The following is a 25,068-nucleotide window of genomic DNA, read 5'->3' on the forward strand; positions in this document are numbered from 1 at the left end:
CAAAAATGTAACTTACAATGATAAATATAATAGGCATGACAAAAAGTGACTTAAAGAAAACAGCATTAGCAATACAGAAATAGTTGACTGTTAAGTCTTCAAATTAATAACAGATTTGTTAAATTATTTTAAAATAAATCTTCATTGTTTTTGTAGAAGAAAATTATCATGGAATTGTTGAGCATGCATTCAGATTATGATAGAGAGAAGTATATTCATTTTTATTATACCATGGATATATAGGTTGTTAGTGTCTGAAGGAAAAGAAAAAAAAAAGCACTTTCCTAATTCAGCTTTAAGTCTAATAGACACATCCATCAGCAGTTGATTTTACTATTTAAAATATAACTAAGACTTCGGGAATGAGGTACCTGTGGCTCTTGCTTTCTGTATGAACTCTGCAGTAGTACAAAACTGAGGGTTAGGGGAATCTGAGCCTTACTTACTCATTGTTGTCCAAGTCAGAATGTTCAGAAAGTGACTGATTGGGACATTCTCTGTCTTACACACACATACATTCAATTAGAAATAACTAATGGTTACCTAGACATCTGCCATGTCTGGGGTTTGGGTAAGAGGGAAGATATGCCTGGTGACTGTGTTTTTATGAGAAGGGAACCTTTTGCGCTGTTGTTTGGGAACAGATGAAATAGTATGAGTACTGTGCTTTAAGTATATTGTGAGTTAACTCGGCACTGTGAATGGATGCAAGAGCTTGTCATTTAATATTGTTTCTTTTTACCAAGTTTCAAGCAGCCAATTTTCAAGTGAACTTCTGAATCATAACTCTAAAGCTGGAGACCATCAGCAAGTAGCTTTGTTTTAGATACTTTGTTTACTTGTACTGCAAAGTTTGGTAATTCTTAGCAGTTTCCCCAACACAAAAATGAGGAGACCACTAACTGAGCATCTGCTATGTGCCAGGTGGATGGAGTAGAACTTATATATAAATATTTACAAAATCTTTTAATGGATAATATTTTAATACGAGGAAGTTTTGTGTACACTGATTTCTAACTTTATGATTTCTTGCTCTTCACAAATCATTTAAATGTAGCTTCGATAATACTTAAGTGGAAAATCTTATTGAAATAAGAATATCAATAACATTGCAATTTTGAGTAAGCTATTTAGTATGGTATTATGGAATACAATGATCCCTTTTATTATATACTAAAGAAAAGAACTGCTCTTAATTTATGGGTGGTTCCTAGCCTGAGTTTGTGTCCTAAAGTTTTATAATAATTTTAAGAACCCAAGTTTTTAATTTTAAATTCATCTGCAATCAGTCACCTTTTATAAATATTGGGAAAATGTCTCAGTTGACAGTAAATGTTAAATGATTTATTTGTTTGGGGCAGGTTACCATGTAAGAGGGGCTGTGAACTCCTCCATGAGAATGATTTCCAGTTAAGTGCCCTTGGGTATTTCAGTGCTCATAAATTCTGATCCTCGTGGTTGCACCCAGCTGCTTTGAACTACTCTAGCCATTCAGTGGCTGTTGCTACAAGATAAAATGTGCTGCTTTTCACTCTCTCCTTTACTAAGCCTGAGACAGTGTCTGTGTGCCACCTGGTGGGTGTATTGGCAGTGGTGATTGTGCTCAGAGTAAAGTAATGGTTGAAAATGGGCCAAACATTGAAAAGATAGGGCATTTAAGAGACTGAAGAAATAAAGATCAACTCAGTCCTTTCTCTTTTTAAAAATAGAGATAAGTTTAATAGAGTCTACTTAGAATCCATACTTTCTTAGTTTGAACAAAGAGAAAAAAGGGTCTTGAAGTAGTCTTTCCCAGTTGTGCCTCATCAAAAGAATCATCTGAGGCATTTGTTAAAAATATGGATTCCCCACCTAGTTTCTGATTCTTCAAGTGTCTAGCAGAGCCCAGGAATGTGTATTTTGAATAAGAGGATTCTTCCCCACAGTGATCTTATGGCCGGACACATTTGGGAAGAACTGAGGTGAAGGATTGGAAGAAACAAGCTTTTTTTGGGAGGGGTGGATGGGGAGGGGCGAGAGCATATGGTAAGCTTAGTCAGCTATTAATCGGAAGATGCCTTGCCCCAAAATAGGAAATTTTAATTAAGCAGGTGGAAGAGAAATGAGAAAATCAAGAATTAAAAGGTTTCCTTGACTGAGCAGGGTAATTTAAAAAGGACAAATTGACATGCTGTAACTAGAAATAAAGCAGAAGGATCAAACCTGCAGGTGAAACAAATACTTTCAGGTGGGCATTTAAAAATATTGAAGGGAAAGAACCTGAAAAAAAGACCTAGGAAGAATGGACAAAATGATTTGTAAGATCTTTTAACCCTGAGGTTTGATGAGCTAAATGAAAACAATTATTATATTCCAGATATCCAAGCTGGAATTAAGGAGTTTGCTTAAGAAATAAAGAAGCAAGGTTTAAATCCTGGCATGTGAGAATATGGAGAAAGAAGTGTTCTTTTCTCCTTTGGAATTAAAGAATCCATGGCATTTATGATTCTGGATAACAGAGAGAAAAGGAGCTAGCTAAATTTTAAAGGGTGTCTTCTGAGTGAAAGTGCTCATCAAAGCCAAGAAATTTGATCCTTTAGGAAAAGAGTGTAAGAAGGACTGGCATACAAGATTTATTGACCTATTGAGGTGTATAACCTTAGGGTTATATAGAGCTGCTTATTTAGGGCTGTAGAGCTGCTTCTTGTTATGGCCACTTCAAAGATCCTTTCTTTGATTCATGGAAAGATTCTGGTTAGGTGGTCCAGTTGGGAGAAACATAGAAGTCCTGTGTTCTGACAGCTGTGAAAGCATCCAGGCTTTTGCATCCATGCCCATGATGTGTAGGAATGTGCCTTTCCTATCTTCTATCTTATGCACTGTGGAATGCGTGATGTCCATTGGGGAATCAAACAGACACAAATTCAGAAGTCACTTTTACCATTAAACATTGGCAATATTATGAACTTCTATTTTCTGTTTCTCTCCCATCCTGATTATAGTGATTTTATGGTCACCAAAGTTAAAAAGTTGAATAATGGTGATGGCCTTTGGATTTAATCTTGAGAACTTTGTGAGCATGACTGACTACAGATGTACCAAAATAGAACATAATGTGGTATAATGTGCAGCTGGGCAATGAATTTAATAATTTGTGAGAATAAGGTTGAGGTAGTAGCTAGCTAGTAAATAGAATTAAAACACTTTTTTAAAGGAAGATATCTGAATATGTTTAAACATAAAAATGAAAGTCAGAATAACTGCAAAGTTTGTTTACCTTTGCCTCCCTCCCCAGAAATACACATTATAAATGGACAATGCTGTATTTATCTTCCGGATTTTGATTTTCCATTTGCTGATGTTGTCCTTTCAAATTAATTCTGAGTTATTAATCTAATTATGTGTTTCATTTTTGAAGATAGTATTGTTTACTTACCAGACCTAAGCTATTTTTCAAAAAAAGGTGATAGATATCACCTGAGTCATCCATAACCTTTCTCCATTGTCCATTTTGTTTTTAATAGCATACATTGCTTTCTAGATGGCTGGCTGAAATTAGAAATAGTCTTAAGGTTGTGGGAATCTTTTCTCTTTGCAAAACGAATTGGCCCATTCTAGAATCAAACTGTAACTTGACCTCATTAGTAGTAGTTTTGGTAGCTAATTGGTAGTACTTTACAGTAGTTATCAAAAAATAGTTAAAGGAGTAGTATGAGAAGGAAAGAAGTACTTTACACTTTCTTTGGCTCTGCTTATTTTCCAGTGGAAATCTTAATAATCAATTTAATAAAATTATGTACTGGCACATGAATAGGCTGATCAATGGAGCAGAATAGAAAGTTGAGAAATTGACCCAAATAAGTAAGTGATAAAAGTAGCATTTCATATCATTGTGGGGATAGGGAGTGTATTATGCATTAAAGGTAGCCATCTGGAGAAAAATAAACTTGAATCATTTACTTCTTATGCCATAAAAACGTGGGTCAGGGATTTAAAATTTAAAATGAAGGCATTACAGTATTATAAGAAAACATGGAGGGTGTTTAATACAGTCTTAACATATAATTAATCATAATTAACTTAAAAGACCGGCATATCCAATTAGAAATGCAGAGCCTTTAAGATAAGTGAAATATAGCATGTCCACGTATAATGTGCACCTCCAAAGTGGGGGGCAAAAGTAAATAAATCAATCTTGGAATTCCGCTGATCGCCTTCATTTTTTTTTTTTTTTTATTTAAACATATTTACAAGGCCTTTTTAAGTATGATACAAAAGTCATAATAAAAGGAATTATAAAGTTGACTGCATTCTAAAAAATGTGCAAAGAAAAATCATATAGAAAAGCAAAAAACAAACGTCAAGTTGGGAAAAATATTTGCAGCAGGAGTAACAGAGAATAAACTTAACCATAATATTTAAATAGCTACAAAGTCAATTAAAAAAATCAACAACCAATAGAAAAGTGGGTATAATCCTCAATAAGGAAATTTTAGATGACTTTTAAACAAAAGATATTTAGTCTTACTCATAGTAATACTTAAAACCAAAAGATAAAATGAAAATGAGATACTATTTTTAACCTAAAAATTGGCAAAAATAAAGTTTGATAGCGTACTTAGTTGTTGAGAAGTTGTGAAATGGGCACTTTCATACATTTCTGAAGTGAGGGTAAATTTGCACAACCAGTACTATAAAGACATAGTCATTGTCTATATCTGTATAGTCATTGCAATGTTATTTGTGATATTAAAAGATTTTATTCGTGTTCTTTGTAACAGTAAAATATTTTCCATTAATAACAGACTCATAAATGAAGTGTTAGAGCCATAAAAAGAAATGCTGTGTAGCTAACAGAATAAATACTGAAGCATTACTATTTACACCGATGTGGAGACATCTGAGACAAATCTATAGTATTAAGCCCAAAAAAAAAAAAAAAAAAAAAAAAAGCAGCATGCAAACTGATATAGTATTCAACCCTATGTATAAAGAAAGGTTATTTATGCATATATGCTTGTATATGCCTAGAGTTTTTCTGGATGGTCTATAAGAACTGGCAATGGTCCTGTCACTCGGGAAGGGAATGGTTGTGTAGTAGTTGGAGATGGGGAGAGACTTAGTTTACACTGTATGCCCGTGTCTTCTCTCCCTTGACTTCTGTATAATAACACTTGCATGCAGATTCTCATTTATTAATTAATTCGTTCCTCCAACAGATATTTATTGAGCCCTGCTCTGTGCTAGGCACCATGATAGGTGCTGGTGCTGGAGACTCAGCAGTGAGTGAGATCACAAATCTCTTGTCCTTCTTGAACTTAATGTTTTGAGTGTGAGTGGGCTATAAACAGATAGCAATCACACAAATAAATATAAATATGCAATATATCATATGAAAGATAAGTGTTACGGTAAAAAATAAAGCATTGTAAAGTAGAAAGGAAGTGCTGATGTAAGTATTTTTGATGCGGTCATGACTGAGCAGAAACTTGAAGTAGGGATATAAGATGTGTAGCTATCTGGGGAAAGAAAGGTACAGGCAGAAGGAAACTTTACAGAAAAGACCATGAGGTGGGAAATTGCTTGGCATGGTTTGAGGAACAGCAAAGAGGCCTGTTTGATTGTAGTGGAATGAGAGTGATGGAGATTAATAGGTAACAAGGTTAGAAAGGAGGGTTGCAAGTGATACAGGGCTTTGTAGACCATCATATATACTTATGCTGACTGAGATGGGAAGCCAGTAAGAGGGTTTTGAAGAGGATTATTCTACATAACAGGATCATTCTGGCTGCTGTATGGAGAATAAACCAGTGCTGTTCAGTAATATAATATGAGCCACTTAGGCAATTCTAAATCTTTGAGTAGCCACATTAAAAAAAAGTAAAATGAAATGGCTGAAATCAGTTTTAATGATTGATTTTATTTAACCCAGTGAATCCAAAATATTACCATTTAACATGTATAATCAATATAAACAAATTATCGAGACATTTTACATTTTTTATACTAAGTCTTCAAAACTGGTTTATTTTTTATACTTTAGAGCACATCTTAATTTATAGGTTCAGTTTTCAACAGCTGAAGGAAAATGTAGTTCTACCAAAACCATATAGTTGCATTTAAGGAGAAAATATTTTGTACTGCTTCACTTTTAAAATTTAAGTTAATTAAAATAAAAGAAATTTAAAATTCAGGCTTTTAGTCACACAAGCCCAATTGAAGTGCGTAGCACCATATTTAGTGACTGCCTTATTGGACAGTTTAGGAATGGACTTGTGGAGTAGGTGGTAGGACAAAGTAGTAGAAGGATGAATTAAGAGGCTGTTGCAATAATTCAGGAGATGGTGGCTTGGACCAGAGTGGTAGCACTGGAATGGACGAGAAGTAATTGTATTCAAGATAGAGTTAACAGGATTTATTAATGGATTGAATGTGGGATATGAGGTAAAGAGAGGAGTCAACATTGATTTGAACAGTTGGAAGAATGGAATTGGCAATTACTGAGGTGAAAGATATGGGAGAAGGAAGTTTCTGGGCGAGTGTGGGGCTCAGTCAGGCATTAGATTTTGGACATGCTAAGTTTGAGATACCTATTAGACATACCCAGTAAACATCAAAATGGAGATATGAGAAGACATATGAATCTGAAGTTCAGGCGAGAGGTTTAATCTGGAGAAATACGCATGGCAGCCATCAGCATACTAAAGCCACAGATTTAGTTGGAATCATCTCGTGAGGACGGGCAATAGAGAAGAGATTGGAGAGCTGAGCTAAGGGGCTCCTGAATGTTTGAACAGGAGGAACCAGCAACCAAGACTGAGAAGAAATAGCCAGTGGGCTAGGGCTGGGGTGCCCAGTGAGAAAGTTTTTCACAAGAAAGTGTGATTAAAAAAGAGGCTACATGGCTGGTAACTTAAAGTAAGTTGAAGACTGAGAATTGACCATTGGATTCAGCAACATGGAGATGATCTTGAAGACCTGTTTTAGTGGAGTTACGGGGAAAAAAATTGGAGTGGGTTCAAAGAAACAGGAGAGGAAGTGGAGACAGCAAATACTGACAGCTTTTGTGAGAGCTGTGCTCTAAAGGGCGATAGAAATGAGTTGGTAGCCAGAGGGCTGTGTGTGGTTAAGAAAAGCTGGCTTTAGTTTTGTTTGCTTGTTGTTTTTAAGATTGGTGAAATAGTGCCTATTTATGTGCTGTTGGGAATGATCCAGCAGAGAGGGAACGATTGTAATGATGCAGGAGACAGGACAGTAGCTGGAGGGATGTAATTTAGACAAGTATGTGAACTATTTGTTTAAAACATAAACTTAAAAAATTTTTTAAAACAAAATAGCCCTAATTGAGGTAACAGAGGAGGAAAAGCAAGAGGATAATCTGTAATAAACCTTCTAATAAATGTGAAGTTGCCTAGGTCACTTTTTTCCCTCTTTTTTTTTTATTTGTATAATTTACATGCAGTAAAATTCACCCTTTTTCACTTACAGTTCTGAGAGTTTGACAGATGTATACATCATCACCATTTAGATCATTTTTTTTTTAAATTTTATTTAGGTTTGGAGGCTAACCTGTCCTATAAAGGTATGCCCTGTGCTTCCCTGATTTGAGAGATTTTTAATCCCATAAATAGTCATATTCTTTCCTGTAGTAAGTTACTAATTTGGATCTTCTAGGAAGGATCTGATATAGGCTTGGGAGGAGAAGGGTTTTCTTAAAGCTAATTCAATCAAAAAAATTTCAGAAAGTCAGTTCTGTGCAAAAGTAATTTTTACTGGTATCATGTAGGCAAACACAATTACTTGCCTAAATTTTTCATTTTAATTGGACATATTGAAGGTGATTAACTATAACTAGAACCCTCTAAAGAATTATGAGTGAATGGAATCTTTGGTGTCTAGACAATTCTAATGGAAAACAGAAGGTTTCCAGTTACTCAAGAAATTGAAATAAAACCTGAGCCTAAAATTTGTGCGTGTGCCAAGATTTGGCATAAATTTTTAGTGTTCAGTTTCCTAGTCTCTCTGAGGTGATTGATTTCACTTAGTTAATTCAGAGAATTGCTAGAACCAAAATCGAGGCAGGCTTTTTAAATGTTTGGTTTTGCTTATAATAGATACATTGAGTATGGGGAATTTCCTTCTGGACAGTATCAGGCACCTATTGCCAAGAAGCTGTGGACTAAGCAAGTACTTAAGAAAATTTGTTTAGGCTTTGCTTGGTTTACTTCTATTAACCTGGTTGAAATTTCAGGTAGCTGGATGTTTGTAACCTATTTAAGTGTGTCCTTTTGAGGACATAAAAAGAAAAGAAAAGAAAAGAACCTGCTGCTGAAACTAGTTGATTCGATGAAAATAAATTTTGCCAAATACACTGCTTTTATATCTGAATATTACAGTTGTTGGAATCCTTGAAGCCCTTTTAATGGCTTCTAAAGAAGATTTATTTTTTTACTAATTATGAAGCACAAACACCTCATTTATAGATGATCTTTATCTTGTTTCAGCTGTAGCTGATTATCTTTTGTCTCTTTTTTTTGCAGAATGGCAATAGTTTTTTCTTAGTTATAAAACAAGTGCATGCATGTTCACAAATTTTCTTTTTCCAAATAATAAGAAAGTATGAAACAAAGTAAAAGTCTTCTCTATACTATCACCAGAGGTAACCATTATTAAGTTTGTAATTTTTCTTGCCAGACTTTTTATGCATGTATAAACATATATGTGCAAATGTAGTTTCCATGGCAAAACATGCAACTCTTCTTATATTTTTTAGATAAATGTATAAAATCCATCATATACATGAAATAAAAGCTGTTTAAACATTTAAATTGTTCCAGGTTTTTGCTTTTATCACAATACTGCAATTCTAGGACATCTATTATTGTTATCTGCTTAGATGCTTAGGATATATTTCCATCAGAGGAATTGCTAGTCAGAGAGTTTGTCCATTATTAATTATGATGTTATTGCAGAGGCCAAGGTCAGCTTGCTACTTAGGCACCAGAGGGCAACTGAAAGGACATCTGTCGAGGTGGAAAGAGGCTTTAAATTGTGTACTATTGATTTTAAAGTGCTTACTTAAAATTTTGTACTCTAAAATTTTGTACCCTAACATACAGTCCCATTACTCCTCCCTGATTACGGTCCAACACATTGTCAAATTGCCTCCAGAAAGGTTCTGCGCTGTTCCCTCCACCAACAGAATATGTTGGCCTCTTGAGTGCAGGAGGTATGTCACTTGTTCATTGAATACCTGTAGTGCTTAACATTATACTTGACATACATTGGGGACCAAGTATCTTTTGAATGTGCCCATTTTGCCATATCATTACCAACTTAGGGCATTATAGACTTCTTAGTCTTTATCAATTGCTAGATGAAAAGATTTCCTTTTTTAAAAAAATGTTAATTTTTAAATTTAAAACCAAGTGTCTTTTCATACGATCACTTGCATTTGTATTTCTTAATGTGCTTTTCTATTTTTTATTGAAGTATTGCCTTTTTCTTATTGATTTATACATTTTTTTAAAGGGCAGTAATCTAAAGACCTGTGTGTTGTAAATTTGTTTACATGGTATGAAATTTGTCTTTTAATTATATTGGGTCTTTTTTGTTTTGCTTTATAGAAAATTTTGCTTTTTAGGTAGCCAAATCTGTCAATCTTTTCTCTTAGGAGTTCTAAATCCTGTAACATGCTTATATCCCCAAATTATAAAAATATTGTTTCTTCTTTTTTAAACATCTTTATTCATGTATAATTCGTATACCATATAATTCACCCCTTTAAAGTGTACAATTCTATGGATTTTAGTATATTCACAGATATGTGTAGTCATCACCATAGTCAATTTTAAAACATTTTCATCAGCTAAAAAAGAAACCCCATATCCTTTAGCTATCAAACCCCATGTCCTGTCCCCACCTTAAACCCCCAGCACTAAACAATCACTAATTTATCTTCTGTCTGTATAGATTTTCCTATTCTGAACTCTCATGTGAATAGAATAACACAATACGTGGCCTTTTGTAACTGTCTTCTTTCATTTAGCATAATGTTTTCAAGGTTCATCCATGTTGTGTTATGTATCAATACTTCTTTTTATGGCTGAATAATATCTCATTGTGTGGATATACCACAATTTGTTTATCCATTTATCAGTTGATGATATTTGGGTTGTTTCATCTTTTTAGCTATCATGAATGCTATGAACATTCATGAACAAGTTTTTGGATAGGTAAATATTTTCATTTCTCTTGGGTGTATACCTAGGAGTGGAATTGCTGGTTCATATGGTAACTCTATGTTTAACATTTTGAGGAACTGCCAGATTGTTTTCAAAAGTACCTGCACAATTTTACATTCCCACCAGCAATCCAATAGGGTTGCAGTTTTCCACATCGTTGTCAACAGTTGTTATTTTCTGTTTTTGTTTTTTTTAAATAATGCCATTCTAGTGGGTGTGAAGTTGATATCTCTGTTCTTTGATTTGCATTTCCCTGATGATTATTAATGCTGGGCATCTTTTCATGTGCTTATTAGTCTTTTTAGTATATCTTCCTTGGAGAAATGTCTGTTTATATCCTCTGCCTATTTTTAAATTCGGTTATTTCTCTTTTTGTTATTGAGTTGTAAGAATTCTTTATATATTCTAGATGCAAGTCCCTTATCCGGTAACATGATTTCCAAATATTTTCTCCCATTTTGTGGGTTGTTTTTTCACTATCTTCTACCTTGATAGTGTCTCTTGAAACATAAAAATTTTAAATTTCACATTCTGTTTATTTTTTCTTTGAGTTTTATAGTTTTAACCCTTACATTTAGGTCTTTGATCCATTTTGAGTTAATTTTTGTATATGGTATGAGGTAAGGGTCAAACTTCATTCTTTTTCTTTTGGATAACTCAGTTATCCCAGCACCATTTGTTGAAAAGACTGTTCTTTACCCATTGTGTGATTTTGTTATCTTGTCAAAAATAAATCAACCATAAATACGTGGGTTTATTTCTGGGTTCTCAATTCTGATCCGTTGATCTATATGTCTGTCCTTATTCCAATACCACACTGTCTTGATCACCATTGCTTTGTTGAAAGTTTTGAAATTGGGAAGTGTGAGCCTGCCTTCTTTGTTCTCCTTTTTCAAGATTGTTTTGGTTATTCTGGGTCCCTTGCAATTCCATGTGGATTTTAGAATCAGTTTGTCAATTTCTACAAAGATGTCAGCTGGAATTATGATCAGGATTATGTCAAATCTGTAGATCAATTTGGAGAGCACTGACAGCAATAAGTCTTCCAAGCCACGAACATGGGCTGTCTTCTAATACTCTCTTCTAGTACTTTTGTGGTCCTGATTTTTATGTTTAAATGTTTAATCTTTCTGGAATATTATTTTTGTGCAAGGTGAGAAATTGAAATCTAAGGTTCCTTTTTTCCTAATGGAAGTCTCTTGTCCCAGCATTATTTCTTAAATAATTCACATTTTTCCCATTGATTTGAAATGCCATATCTTTAATATATACAAATTTTTCATATATAAATGAATTATTTTCTGAACTCACTGTCAACTTCTCTGTATGCTCCTTTGCCTATTCCATGTTATTTCAATTACTATAGCTTTGAAATAATTTTTAAATCTGATAGGCTAAAGTTTTGAAGTTTCTCTCTTCCCCTTTATCATCCCTCCCTTTCAAAATTTTTTTGGCTGTCCTTTGCCTTTATTCTTTCAGATACACTTCAGTACCAATTTGTCAAATTTATTGTTTCCTCTAAATTCTTTTGGTATTTTAACTGGCATGACATATCTGGCTTAATGATTTTTTCTTTTTCTTTTGACCAAACTTTTATATTCTCAATTTTTTTTTTTGTTACTGCTTTAGTTTTACAATTAGGGTCTATCTGTTTCCTAACTTTATCTTTTTGTACGTCTTGCTTCATTACTTTTTGTGAAAAAAGTTGATTTTAGACTCATTATGAGTTATGATTCCTGTTGAAAAAACAACTTTTGCTTCTAACATAGGATGGCAGAGATGATCTCATCTTAAATTTTTAGCTCCATTAAGGTCATTTTTAAAATCAACATCTGAGAGGCATACTTTTTCAGGGCTGTGCTCTTTCTCACATGGCTCTGTGATATACTCCTCTCCTTTCTGAGATTGAGTTTATGACGTGTCTATCAATAGCTGCTGCTCTCCCTAGAATCAGATTATTGTCCTTCCATTAAGTGGATTCATAAATGCCTGAATAATCGTATTTGGGGAGTTTTAATAATAACCTTTTTTCGGTTTGCTGAAGCTGCCAAACGGCAGAAATGGACTGGCTTTTAACAATGGGGGTTTCTTTGCTTGCAAATTTGCAGTAGTAAGGCTGTGAAAATATTTCAGTTAAGGCATCAACAGGATAATACTTTCTCTGAAGACAGGCTGCTGGCATCCGGGGTTCCTCTGTCTGCTAGCAAAGCACACGGCTGCATCTGCTGGTCCTTCACTCCTGGGTCCCATTGCTTTCAGCTTCTGGTTCCAGTGGCTCCCTCTGAGCGTCTGTGGGTCCTCTTTTAGCATCTCCAGGGCTATTCTCCATTAGCTCTCTCTGGGTGTTTTTGAGCTCTCTGGGTGTTTCTTTCTCTCTCTGCCTTTTCTCCCTTTTATCCTCTCATTAAAGACTCTAGTAAAGGATTAAGACCCACCTTGAATGAGGTGGGTCACGTCTAAATTGAAACAACCTATTCAAAAGGTCCCACCCACAGTAGGTCTGTCCCACAGAAATGGATGAAAGGAACCTTGCCTGTTGTGGGGTACGTAACAGCTTCAAACCAGCACAAACCTCAGTCTTTAGGAATTGATAAGACTGCATTTTACATTAAAAAAAAAAATCAGTTGCATAGTTACAAGGTGGGGGAAGCTATTTTGATAATACTGGTGATTCAGTCATGCTTTATAAACAAAGTCGATAAACAAAGGACCAGTGTTTAAGTTGATTTCACACTCATTATGAGTTATGATTCTTGTTGAAAAAATGACAAAGGATGCAATTTAGGTTGCAGTGTAGGAAGTTTGGCATCCAGGTTAAGGAAGATGCTGATCAAATGGCATTTATAATTTTGTGCACCTATTTTGTACCAGGGACTAAACTGGGTGCTGAGATATGCAGTTGAGAGATATAGCCCATTTACAGTAATGACAACAAATACACAGCAGCAGGTTTTATGAGAATCCAGAGGAGGGGCATCCAGGACCTGGACTTAAAGAGGCTGGGGACATAAGTAAGAGGTGACACTTACAGCTTTGGATGTGGGGCTGTGGCTGTCACTAGCTATGGGACCTTGTACAAATTATTTAACCACACTCTGTCTCAATTTCTTCATGTGTAAAATGCAGTTGGTAATAATTGATTTCACACTGTTCTAGGCATTGGTGAGATGATGTATATATGGGAAGCCACTGGAGCAGAGTCTGGTACATAGTAATTAATCTGTAAATGTTGTGGAATATGTCCATTTTGAAGTGCTGGTAGGAGTTGGCCCAGCAGAGAAGGGCATTCCCAGTGGAAGGAAACTGCTGTAATTGACCTGGATCCTTTCTGAAACTGGAAAGTCTGGTTGGAGAGTAGAGTGCACATTGAGGGAGTAGATGAAGATGAAGGTGGGAAGGGAGGCAGGTGAGATTTTCAAACAGGCTTTTGTGGGTTGTTGAGGAGTTTGAGAGGCATCCAGAAGTGTTATGGAGTCTTTGGAGGCTTTAAGTAGAGGAATGTCCAAAACAGTTCTGCCAGTTAAAAGACTTGTTTGTTGCAGATGTGCGAAGGGGTGAGGAAAGCTGTTTGATTTAGGATACACAGTTAGAGCAGTAATGCTCAGCCCCTGCTGCATACTGTATTCATCTGGAGAACTTGTAACAATCTGATGCCCAGGTTCATCCCAGATCAATTGTATCAGTAGCTCTGGGGAGTGGGGCCCAGGCATAGTTATTTTTTATTGCTCCCCGGGCGAGTCCAGTGCTCAGTCGTGAACCAGTGAATTAGAGGGTAACTGTATTCAAGCCTGAGTTCATGAAGTTCCAAATTAAACCTGTGCCAAGGGCATAAAGGAAACCAATCCAGACTGAGGAGATAGCAAGGAGGATATGGTAGTCAGTTGATGAGAAGGGAGTTGAGAAGCAAGGTTGAGGGAAGATTATTTCTGAATTGGGTCACTTGGTGGATGATCCAATAGCAAGACCAAGAGAAGCAGATTTAGGTACTAGGCCTTCTGAGTGGACATGAGACAGATAAAGAATTTGACCTAAAAATGGGGTATTTTAGGGAGAATGATCCACAATGGCAAATGGACAGAGAAAGAAACTGAAGGAATAGTTGAATGAGTGTAATTGGGTGGTAATGGAATGGGTGAGATCCTAGAGGAGTCAGAGCAGAGAAGAATGAAGTAACTTATATGAGAAAAATATGTGAGGGTATTTGGGTTGATTGTAAAGTTTTGATAATGGGTAGTCTTGATGGTAGCACAGTATAATGGATGTGATTAACAGCACTGAATTGTATATGTGAGTGCGGGTAAAAGGAGAAATTTTAGATTATATATATGTTACTAGAATAAAAATTATAAATAGGCAAAAAAATGTGAGGGTACAAAGAAGTTCACAGGTGGAGGAAGAAGCGCTGTAATTTTGCCTGATTTCCTTACTGCAGGAGATACACATGCAGGTATCTGATAACAATTAGGAGATAAGAGAAGGGGTGTGAGAAGGGGATTAAGGAGTGTGGCCAAGATTTGAAACAGCTAAAGAAGGGGGCCATCTAAAGAAGGAGACTGAGAAGGAGGTGTCCTTCTAGTCCTGCTCCTAAGTGTTGGTTTTCCCAGGAATTCACTATTGGCCTTCTCTCTCACATACTTCCAAGGTGAACTCATTTGTTATATTCAGTTACACTTTTGCATTCTAGGAGAAACTTTGATAAGCTTAAGTTTTTCCAGAGTGAAGTAGTTGATATGGTAGTTCAAAAAATAATTGGTTGTTTTTTGTTTTGGTTTATTTTTTTGGGAGCACTTTGCTACTTTAATTTGAAATTTACAGTGTTAAAAATCACTTGAAAACACTGCACAGATCCCACAAACCTCAGCATCAGTAGCTAGTTAGCATCATGATTTTTTTCTCTAGTGTTATGATATCCAAAAAACTAGCAACTCAACATTTTGAAAAGTGTATTAAATTTTAGTGTAACTATTTTATACTATATTTAGAAATTTAAATAGATATATTTATCTTACTTTTTGTGTTGTATTTCATACATTTTTGTTATATGGTGTCTAATAAAGATATATGTTTATTTCTCAACTCTTTAATGCAAGTTATGATTTGCATTGTATACTCTAGATATTTTTTCCCTCTAAAATCAGAAACCAACTAAAAGTCCAGTAGTTAATTTGTCAGTCTGAAACTGTATGTTTTATAGATTTCTTATTTAGCAGAACTAATTGTATTTACTACAACAAAGCAGTCATTACTATGTCTTTTCAGTGAGGCTTCTTGTTTAGAACTTGGTTCTTGAGATAATTATAAATTACTTTAGCAAAGCTAGGGTTGAGACCAATGTGTAGATAGATAGAAGGTGGCCATGATATTGCAGAACACTAACCTAATGTTTTGTTATCATTTTAGGTAACATTTCTTTTGTCGCATTTCCAGTTTCCAGCAGCAACTCGCCAACAAAAATTTTACCAAAAACCTTAGGACCAATAAATGTGAATGTTGGACCCCAAATGGTAAGAAAAATCTTAGAATTTTTGAAAATGTGCTTAGGTAAGACTAATTTAAAGAATAATTGTAGTAAAGCTGTTTGGTTAAATTTTCCAGTTAATTTCAGTTATCTCAATGATTTTTTTTAAGTTTTTTTTTTATCTGAATATAGCTTATTATTTAAGTCTTGAGGGGAAAAAAGAGAAATTGGGCTCTTCAATGTTTAATCTCCATGTGTTTGTATCTGTGGATTCTAGATGTGTAATACTAAGGTGTCAACTCCCTATGTGAAGTTTCTCATGTTTTTAATTGTTAAATTAAGTTGATTTGAAATCTGTTATATTTTATGTTCTCTTCCTTTTTTCTTTTTCTTAAAAAAATAAACTTTACTGGCTTAAGGTACTACTCACATATAAATTAAATGTATGATCCAAGAGTTAATTTATACCTAGAGCTATTAATTTAAAATTTTCCCACTAAAGGACATTTGACGAAAAACCAGTTCTTTTAAATCTTTAGCAGTAGAAATAATGAATGAAACATGGAAAATAGTCATCTGTTTCTATAATGATACTGAAATTTGAAGTGTGTAGCACTTTCAGAAAAATTAGAAAAAATTCTTTTTATTTGGTAGGTGTATACCTATGAACCTGGATTAATTATCCAGATACTTCAAGACTGATGCTCAGTATATTCTAAAAAGCTACCCGAGGTTAAAAAAAGAACTGTGTTTATAACTTCCTGGGAAAAAAATCCAAACAACACATTGGGATTGGTTACAAAATAAGGTACCTTCACTAAGATTATCTAAAAATATAGGAAATGTAAGGAGCGTGACAGCACTTAGAGCAGCTCATAACGAAAATCAGGATTTGGGGTTTGATTCAGGAGAATGGTTAATAAGAAGAAAATGGAAATCTTGCTGAGATCAAAGAGCAGGATTGGTGAGGAAGTAAGAAAGTTGGGAAGACAGGCATTGGGATGAGAAAGTAGGATATCAGCACCTATGAGTTCACAGAAAAAACAGTTCTGGTCAAGACTGGTAATGGATTGCTGCAGTGGAGTTGGAAGGTCACTGCAGTTGAGGTAATCAAGGCACTAAGGGGCTGTGGTGATGGATGGATCATCATACAGAAATGGAAAACATCTAAGACGATGGCAGAAGTTGAGATGGAGAGGAAAATTGTGAATGTATCATATTTTTTAATGAATATGTTACCTTGACTTTCAGTTAAATGTAAACATCCACTTACCTCTTAACACCCATACTTACCCAAACACTAATTTAAACATCTTAGCTTTCTAAACAAATTTGCATACAACTACTCTAAAACTATACTTAATTTAAATGGTTGCAGTTACCATTAGCAAGAGTAACTAAGATTTAAACACTTTCAGCACTTTCATCTTCTCATCTATAGAGCAGTAAAGATAAATTTTGCTCATTATGTACAGCACTATAGACTTAGGTTAAATGCAGTTACTTAGACAAAATATCTTTTAATATGCTTAATGATTTCAGAAAATCTTAAAGTGCATACCTACACTCTAGACACAGAAATGTATTTCCCTTAGTTAGTTGAGGGCTGTTAATCATCTGCAGAATTCAAGCTAAAGATGCAATGCAGTTTACTCTAAGTATGTGAAGAATGTAACTGAGCTCTGAACCTTACAGAGACTTAAGCTTAGGTAAATGTCCCCATTTCAGGTTAGCTCAGGGTCTGTTTTCAAACATGTACTTAAACATTTGCCCCCTCACCAGCCATACAGAAGGTGTAAATGAGATAAGGCACCAGGCTTTAAATCTGTATTTTGAAATGGTATTATGTAAATGCAAAAGTTAAAACAAACATGCCCCAAGTTTTATGAGTCAGGTCCTTATAGTACTCTTTTACTTTAAGAGAATATTTTCTGTTGGTATTTTAGTGATGCTACCAGACTGAAATTTGAATCCTCTCTTGGAAACATACAATTTTTCTTCTCAAAGGGCTAATCTACAAAGAGATGGTCAGTTTGAAACTAATACACATGTAAGCCGTTACACAGTTTAGATCTGACAATGATAAGTAGTCATGTGTACTACCAACCCAATTACTACAAACTTCAGAATCAGCAAAACAAAAGTCAGAAGAAGGAGAGGAGATTTGGGTGCTCTCCCTTGAACTGGACCAGCCCAAGGCTTTAATTTGTCTCCTTGCTTCTGAGGTTGCTTTTGCAGTTCTGAGTTCTTGGGGCAGAAATAGTGAATTTTCTTTTTGGTTCCTTAATTAGACAACCCCAATTAGAACCATATTTAGGTTTTCTTCCTCTTCTCTTGAACATTGTCTCTCCATCCTCAATCTCTTATCTAGAAAGCAATGTGATTTTTAAACATTTTTTTTTACTGCAGAGTTCTTGAATAAAATCTCATGTATTTGCTTCTTACGTGTTTTCCCCCCTCCAGCTGCCCTTTAAATTTCATATGTCTTGTAGAAGCCAAATCTTAGTGTTAGATAGAAATTTCAAAAGGCCCCAAGCAAAAAGTCTTGTTGTTTTCTGTGGTTTTAAAAACTAATTTAGCAGTAACTGTTTTAGTCTGGGATACTGCCCTTTCTTGTAGCTATTTACCAGAATTTTTCCCCCTCAATTAGTCAGATCTTTTATCCTTAACTGAGGCTGTAGGGTAGTAGATGTAAGTAATTTAGAGAGACTTATATAGCTCAGAAACTCTGACAGTGTTATTAGGAGTATAGTTTTTGAAGTTATAGAAATATAGTCAGGAGGCAGATCATCTAAAGCTCCCATCAGTGGTCAAGTAAAGAATTGTGTTTTTGTTTTTGTTTTTGTTTTTGTTTTGTTCACCATCTCTGAATATATTAACAGTAGACCTGAAATGAGTAATGCTAAATTGTTTCCCTCAAGTATTATTGGCTGGACAAGAGGTCTTATCTAGGATGGATGGTTGTGGCCAAAAATAGAATACTCATATTTTGAAGTTACTTGTGTGACCTTACAGTCCATCCATGGAATCAAATCTTTGGGGGAGTAGAAAATATGAAAAGGATTAAACTACTTTCATTGTGTTCATCCATTTCTGTCCTGGAAACCCATTTCCAAAGTCAAGAGGATTAGGAATGGCACATGCTCATAATGACAAGACTCAGCTTTTCAGTCTGAGCAGGATTCTAAATGCTGAGAACTCATAGAACAATAGAGCTGGGTGGGAGCTTAGACACCGTGTAGTACATCTCACTCAGTTTACAGATAAGGAGAATGAGACCCAGGGAGACCAAGTTATTTATTCAAGGCAAATTAGAACTCTAGGACAGATTTGAGATGTTAAAAGATCTGGTTAATCCAGAAGTATTAACCTGTAGTCTAGATCGCTAAGGTTTCCCCTACTGGAGAGATGAATAGTTTTGTTTTTTGTTTTTTGGTTTCATTTTTAGATTTTCAAAATGATCTGTGACTCAAAGAAAGTTTAAAAATTCCCCCTTTTAGCTCTGAATTTAGAAATCAAGACTATAGACCATTGGATTGTAATTTCACTTTGTGATCATGGTTTTCTTCAGAAGATTAAAAATTGCATGTTTCTTACAGTGAAAATTTAAATTTTGTCAGAGGAGATCCTTTAGTGTAACACTTTATATAAATTTTTTTTCCCCTTCAGCTCTCTTGGCTTTTCTTACTGTAGATGGCAGTAGTACATAAGATATGTTGATTAAGGACAGAAAATCTCCAGAATGTTGTAATTGCTTAGAGATTTAAAAATTAAGGTTCAGGGTTATAAAGCATATCTGGCTTATCACCCACATAAACTAACTTTTCTATACTCAGTGTCTATTAAGTCCTTTTGAATTTCCTTTGGTTTTGTCTCTTCAGGCTTTTGCCATTATCCTAGGAACTTGGTATACCACATGGATTTCTAACTTTCCAGTTCAAGTCTGTCATTCCTCCAATTTGTTCATTCAGGAAATGTTTATTAAGTGCTTGCTGTGTACCAGGCCCTGTGTTCGGAGAATGGAGCACAGTATGACTAGAGATAATTACTCTCAGATCATCAGGGAATATCAGCTGAGAATCTGACATTGAAGAAGAAAAAAAATATATAAAAGCAGACATTAGAACATAGCAAAATTCGTTTCCACTGTCATTGTCAATAGATATATCCAGTTTTTCTCTAGTTCCTGTTTCCCTTCCTCGTTCCTTTCCTTCCCTCCCTCCCTCTCTTCCTTCCTGCCTGCCTTTCTTTCTTTTCCTGTAAAGCCCTTTAAATCAGGCAAAACTGATAAGACTATAGGCTAATTATAACAGAAAAGTACTCCTTAGTTAACAGTTCTACACAGGTGATACAATCTGTTTCAAGAGTAGGTTGGAATGTTTGGAATTGCTTTGTGAAGATTCTTGTTCTAGAAATAGAATAGACCAAAGACCGCTCAAATACTCAAATTTTCTTAAGTGCTCAGTTCCCAAGATTCAGCATAATAGAGAATTTATGAATGTGTGATGTCGAGATTGGTGAGAACTGTACCCTTTATATTGTAGAGAATTTTGTCACTGGATGTTATATAATCCTTTCTAGCATGCCAGTGAACAGAGAAACTACTTTTTTTCATCGTTTTAGAAATTGAGTCTTCTGTTTCAGTTAAGTAATTATTTATTGTGCCTTTCCTGTGAATGTCTCCTAGCACTTCACTGGGTCTTGCAAAGGACACGGTTCAGCAAGGCACTCTCTCTCCCCTTAAAAATCTTGCACTGAAATGATATTGGGGTGGGGGAGTGGGGGGAAGTGGATGTGTGGAGGAGTGGGCAGTACAAACATACAGGAATACAAGACAGAATTTGATGAGAAGTGCAAACATACTGTCTAGTATTGACATTTTCCCATGAGGCAAGCCTTGTTTAATAATGTTTGGCATATTGAAGATAATCAGAATTTCGGTCAGTTTATTGTCTTTTTTAAAAATATTTTTAACTACAGAATTACCTTATTAAAATTATTTCCAGAGCATTTGTAGGTGGTAAACATCTCCCTGGTCCTAAATTAGCGTAACGCCAAACACAAATAGAAGGCAACTAAAGTTCTTAAATATTAGTAAGTGAATAAAATTGATTGGACTATAATAACTAAATATGAACTGTTTTTACAGTTCAGAGGTTATTATTTGTTTGCTCAAATGCAAATGAAGAACTTGAAATGCATCAGAATCCTTTTCTTTCGTTCTGTATGGAACAAGTTAGCCACTAACTTAATGGGCTTAATACATTATAGTTGAACCACTGACCCAATTTAGACTGTTCTGCAGAAACAGGTTTCAGTAGTTCAGGGAGACTAGAATTAATTAGCATTTTTGATATGCATAAGGCTGAAGAAGTAGAACTATTTCTTTTGTTTTAAGAGCTTTTATTTAAAATTTGTGTGAGGAACTGCCAGACTGCTTTCCACAGCAGCTGCACCATTTTACAATCTCCCCAACAATGAATGAGTGTTCCTCTTTCTCCATATCCTCTCCAACGCTTATAATTTTTTTTTAAATAGTAGCCGTTCTAGTGGGTGTGAAATGACATTTCACTGTGGTTTTGGTTTGTATTTCCCTGACAGTTAATGATGTTGAGCATCTTTTCAGGTGCTATTTGGCCATTTGTATATCTTCTCTGGAGAAATGTCAATTCAAGTCTTTGTCCATTTTTTAACTGGGTTACTTGTCTTTTTATTGTTGAGTTGTAGGATTTCTTTATATATTCTGGATATTAAATCCTTATTGGAAATGTTGTATCCAGATATTTTTCCCATTGTGTAGATTGTCATTTACTTTCATGATGAAGTCCTTTGAGGCACAAAAGTTTTTAGTTTTGATAGGACTCATTTACCTATTTTTTCTTTTGTTGCTGTGCTTTGGGTGAAAAGTTTAAGAAAACATTGCCTAATACAAGGTCCTGAAGATGCTTCCCTGTGTTTGCTTCTAGCAGTTTGATAGTTCTGGCTGTTATGTTTAGGCCTTTGATCCATTTTGAGTTGACTTTTATATGATTTTTATATGTGGTATAAGTTAAAGGTCCACCATCATTCTTTTGCATATGGACATCCAGTTTTCCAAGCACTGTTTATTGAAGAGACTATTCTTCCCCAATTGAGTGAACTTGGTACTCTTGTCAAAACCTGGTTAGCCATGAGAGAAGGGCAAGATGGTGGCATTGAGAGGTGTGGAATTTAGTTAGTCCCCTGGAGCAACTAATAAACAACCAGGAACAACTAGCAAATAATCTGGAATAACTGCTGGGGGACAACCGTGACTGTCCACACATTGTACACCAACCTGGAATGGTGGAATGGCTGAGATCGCAGCACAAAATCTGTAAGTAAAAACTGCAGACCTGGGCCAAGAGCCCCCTCCCCCATGGCAGGCTGAGCTGCAGGACCTCACTGTGGGAGAAAGCAGCATTCTTGGAGCAAGCTCCAACTAGGGTTTTAATTAACAAATGTGGATGCTGAATACAAGCTACAAACATGGACTAACCCCAGTGGAGAGGAGGTGGGACTGACAGAAAAAAAAAATTAATTTAAAAAAAAAGGAAAAATACAGAGGCTTTTAGAGACTGACCTTAGAGAGCCAGAAAACACCTGTATCCAGGAAAGGGAGCCCAGAAGAGCGGGTGCTCTGTCTGACCAATGGGTGAAACCGGGGGGCTGTGGACTGGCTCTGAAAGGGGGTGTGCCAGTTTGAATATATTATGTTCCCTAGAAAAAGCCATATTCTTTGATGCAGTCTTACGGGGCAGACTTTTAGTGCTGATTAGATTGGAATCCTTTGAGTGTTTCCATGGAGATGTGACCCACCCAACTGTAGGTGATAACTCTAATGAGATAATTTCCATGGAGGCATGGCCCCATCCATTCAGGCTGGGCCTTGATCACTGGAGCCATATAAATGAGCTGACATAACAGAAGGAACTCAGTGCAGCTGTGAGTGATGTTTTGAAGAGGAGCTACAGCCAGGAGGGACACTTTGAAGAAAGCACAGGAGCTGCAGATGAGAGACAGTTTGAAGATGGCCGTTGAAAGCAGACTCTTGCTCCGGAGAAGCTGAGAGAGGACAAATACCCCAAGTGCAACTAAAGGTGACATTTTTGAGGAACTGTGGCCTAGAGAGGAACGTCCTGGGAGAAAGCCATTTTGAAACCAGAACTTTGGAGCAGATGCCAGCCATGTGCCTTCCCAGCTGACAGAGGTTTTCTGGACACCATTGGCCATCCTCCAGTGAAGGTACCCGAGTGCTGTTGTGTTACCTTGGACACTTTATGGCTTTAAGACTGTAACTGTGTAACCAAATAAACTCCTTTTATAAAAGCCAATCCATCTTTGGTGTTTTGCATTCTGGCAGCATTAGCAAACTAGAACATCTTTCCATTTATTTAGGTCTTTCTTGACTTCTTTCAACAATGTGTTTTAGTTTTCTGTGTGCAAGTCCTTTACATCCTTGTTTAGATTTATTCCTAGATAATTGATTCTTTTAGTTGCGATTGTAAATGAAATTTTTTTCTTGATTTCTTTTGATTATTCATTACTAGTACTTAGAAACACTACTGATTTTTTCCTTTTTTATGTAATTTTATTGAAATATATTCACACACTATACATAATCCATCCAAAGTATATAATCAGTGGCTTATAGTATCATCACATAGTTGTGCAATTATTTCCACAGTCGGTTTTAGAATGTTTTCATTAATCCAAAAAGAAAAATAACAAATAGCCTTAAAAAAAGAAGAAAACCTAAAATACCCCATTCCCCTTATGTTCCCCTATTGTTGACCCCTAGTATTACCATGGCACATTTGTTAGTGTTGATGAAAGTATATTAATATATTACTGTTAATATATGTTATAATAATATAGTTTGCAGTAGGTACATTTTTCCCCATATACCACTCTAATATTAACACTTTGTAAAAGTGTTATACATTTGTTCTGGTTCATGAAATAACTTATTTATATTTGTTGTATTAAGAACAGATATTGTTCACCACAAGGTTCACTGTGTTATACCTTCTCATATATTGTAACTTCTAGTTTTCTTTCTAGTGACATATATGACTCTGAACAACCCCTTTTAACCACATTCACAGACTATTCAGCACTATTTCTTATAATCCCAATAATGAGCTACTATCACCTCTATCCATTTCCAAATGTTTAATTTCAACCTGGTTAAAAATTCTGTATTTATTAGGCAAGCACTACCCATTCTGTAGCCTCATTCTATCTCCTGGTAACCTATATTATAAATTTTATGACTATGAGTTTACATATTATAATTAGTTCATATTAATGAAACTGTACAGTATTTATCCTTTTATGTCTGTCTTATTTCACTCAGCATTAGGTCTCAGAGTTCATCCAGGTTGTCACGGGCTTCAGAACTTCATTCCTTCTTACTGCTGAGTAATATTCCATTGTATGTACATACCACATTTTGTTTATTGATTCATCAGTAGATGGCCACTTGGATTCTTTCCATCTTTTGGCAGTTGCGAATAATGCCACTGTGAACATTGGTGTGCAATTATCTGTTCATGTACCTTCTTTCAGATTTCTGGGTATATACCGAGTAGCGGAATTGCTGGGTCATAGGGCAACTCTTATGTTTAATTTTCTGAGGAATTACCAAACCATCATCCACAATGGTTGCACCATTTTGCATTCCCACCAGCAGTGAATAAGTGTTCTTATTTCTCCACATCCTCTCTAACACTTGTAGTTTCCTATTTGTTTAATAATGGCCATTCTAGTAGGTGTGAGATGATACTTCATTGTGGTTTTGATTTGCATTTCCCTAATAGCTAGTGAAGCTGAGCATCTTTTCACGTGCTTTTCTGAAATCTGTATTTCCTCTTTGGAGAAATGTCTATTCATGTCTTTTGGCCATTTTATAATTGGGTTGTTTGTCTTTTTATTGTTGAGTTGTAGGATTTCTTTATATATTCTGGATATCAAACTCTTATCGGATATGTGGTTTCTAAATATTTTCTCCCATTGAATTGGCTGCTTTTTCATCCTTTTGACAAAGTCCTTTGAAGCACAGAAGTATTCAGTTTGGAGGAGTTCCCATTTATCTATTTTTGATTTCGTTGCTTGTGCTTTGGATGTCAGGTCTAAGAAGCTACCTCCTATCTCTAGGTCTTGAAGATATTTCCCTATTTTCTTCTAGGAGTTTTATGGTACTGGCTCTTATATTTAAACAACTGAGTTTTGAGTGTTGGTCTTGTACCCTGCCACTTTGCTGAATTCATTTTTTAGCTCTAGTAACTTTGTTGTGGATTTTTCAGGATTTTCTGTATATAAGATCATGTCATATGCAAATTGGTAAAGTTTCACTTCTTCCTTTCT

The 25,068-nt window shown here is 35.4% G+C and overlaps 1 protein-coding gene across 9 annotated transcripts in view; it reads left to right on the forward strand.

Moving 5' to 3' along the window:
* The window catches only part of TFDP2 (transcription factor Dp-2), a 366,930-nt gene that overhangs the window by 259,585 nt on the left and 82,277 nt on the right, over positions 1-25,068 (forward strand). For all 9 annotated transcript variants that reach the window (XM_037843570.1, XM_037843604.1, XM_037843584.1 and 6 more), the window contains one exon: positions 15,624-15,727. In XM_037843570.1, the coding sequence (XP_037699498.1) occupies positions 15,624-15,727 (104 nt within the window). The remainder of the gene's footprint in view (positions 1-15,623; positions 15,728-25,068) is intronic.

The sequence above is a fragment of the Choloepus didactylus genome, chromosome 1 (assembly GCF_015220235.1).
Source record: "Choloepus didactylus isolate mChoDid1 chromosome 1, mChoDid1.pri, whole genome shotgun sequence".
NCBI classification, from domain to species: Eukaryota; Metazoa; Chordata; class Mammalia; order Pilosa; family Megalonychidae; genus Choloepus; species Choloepus didactylus.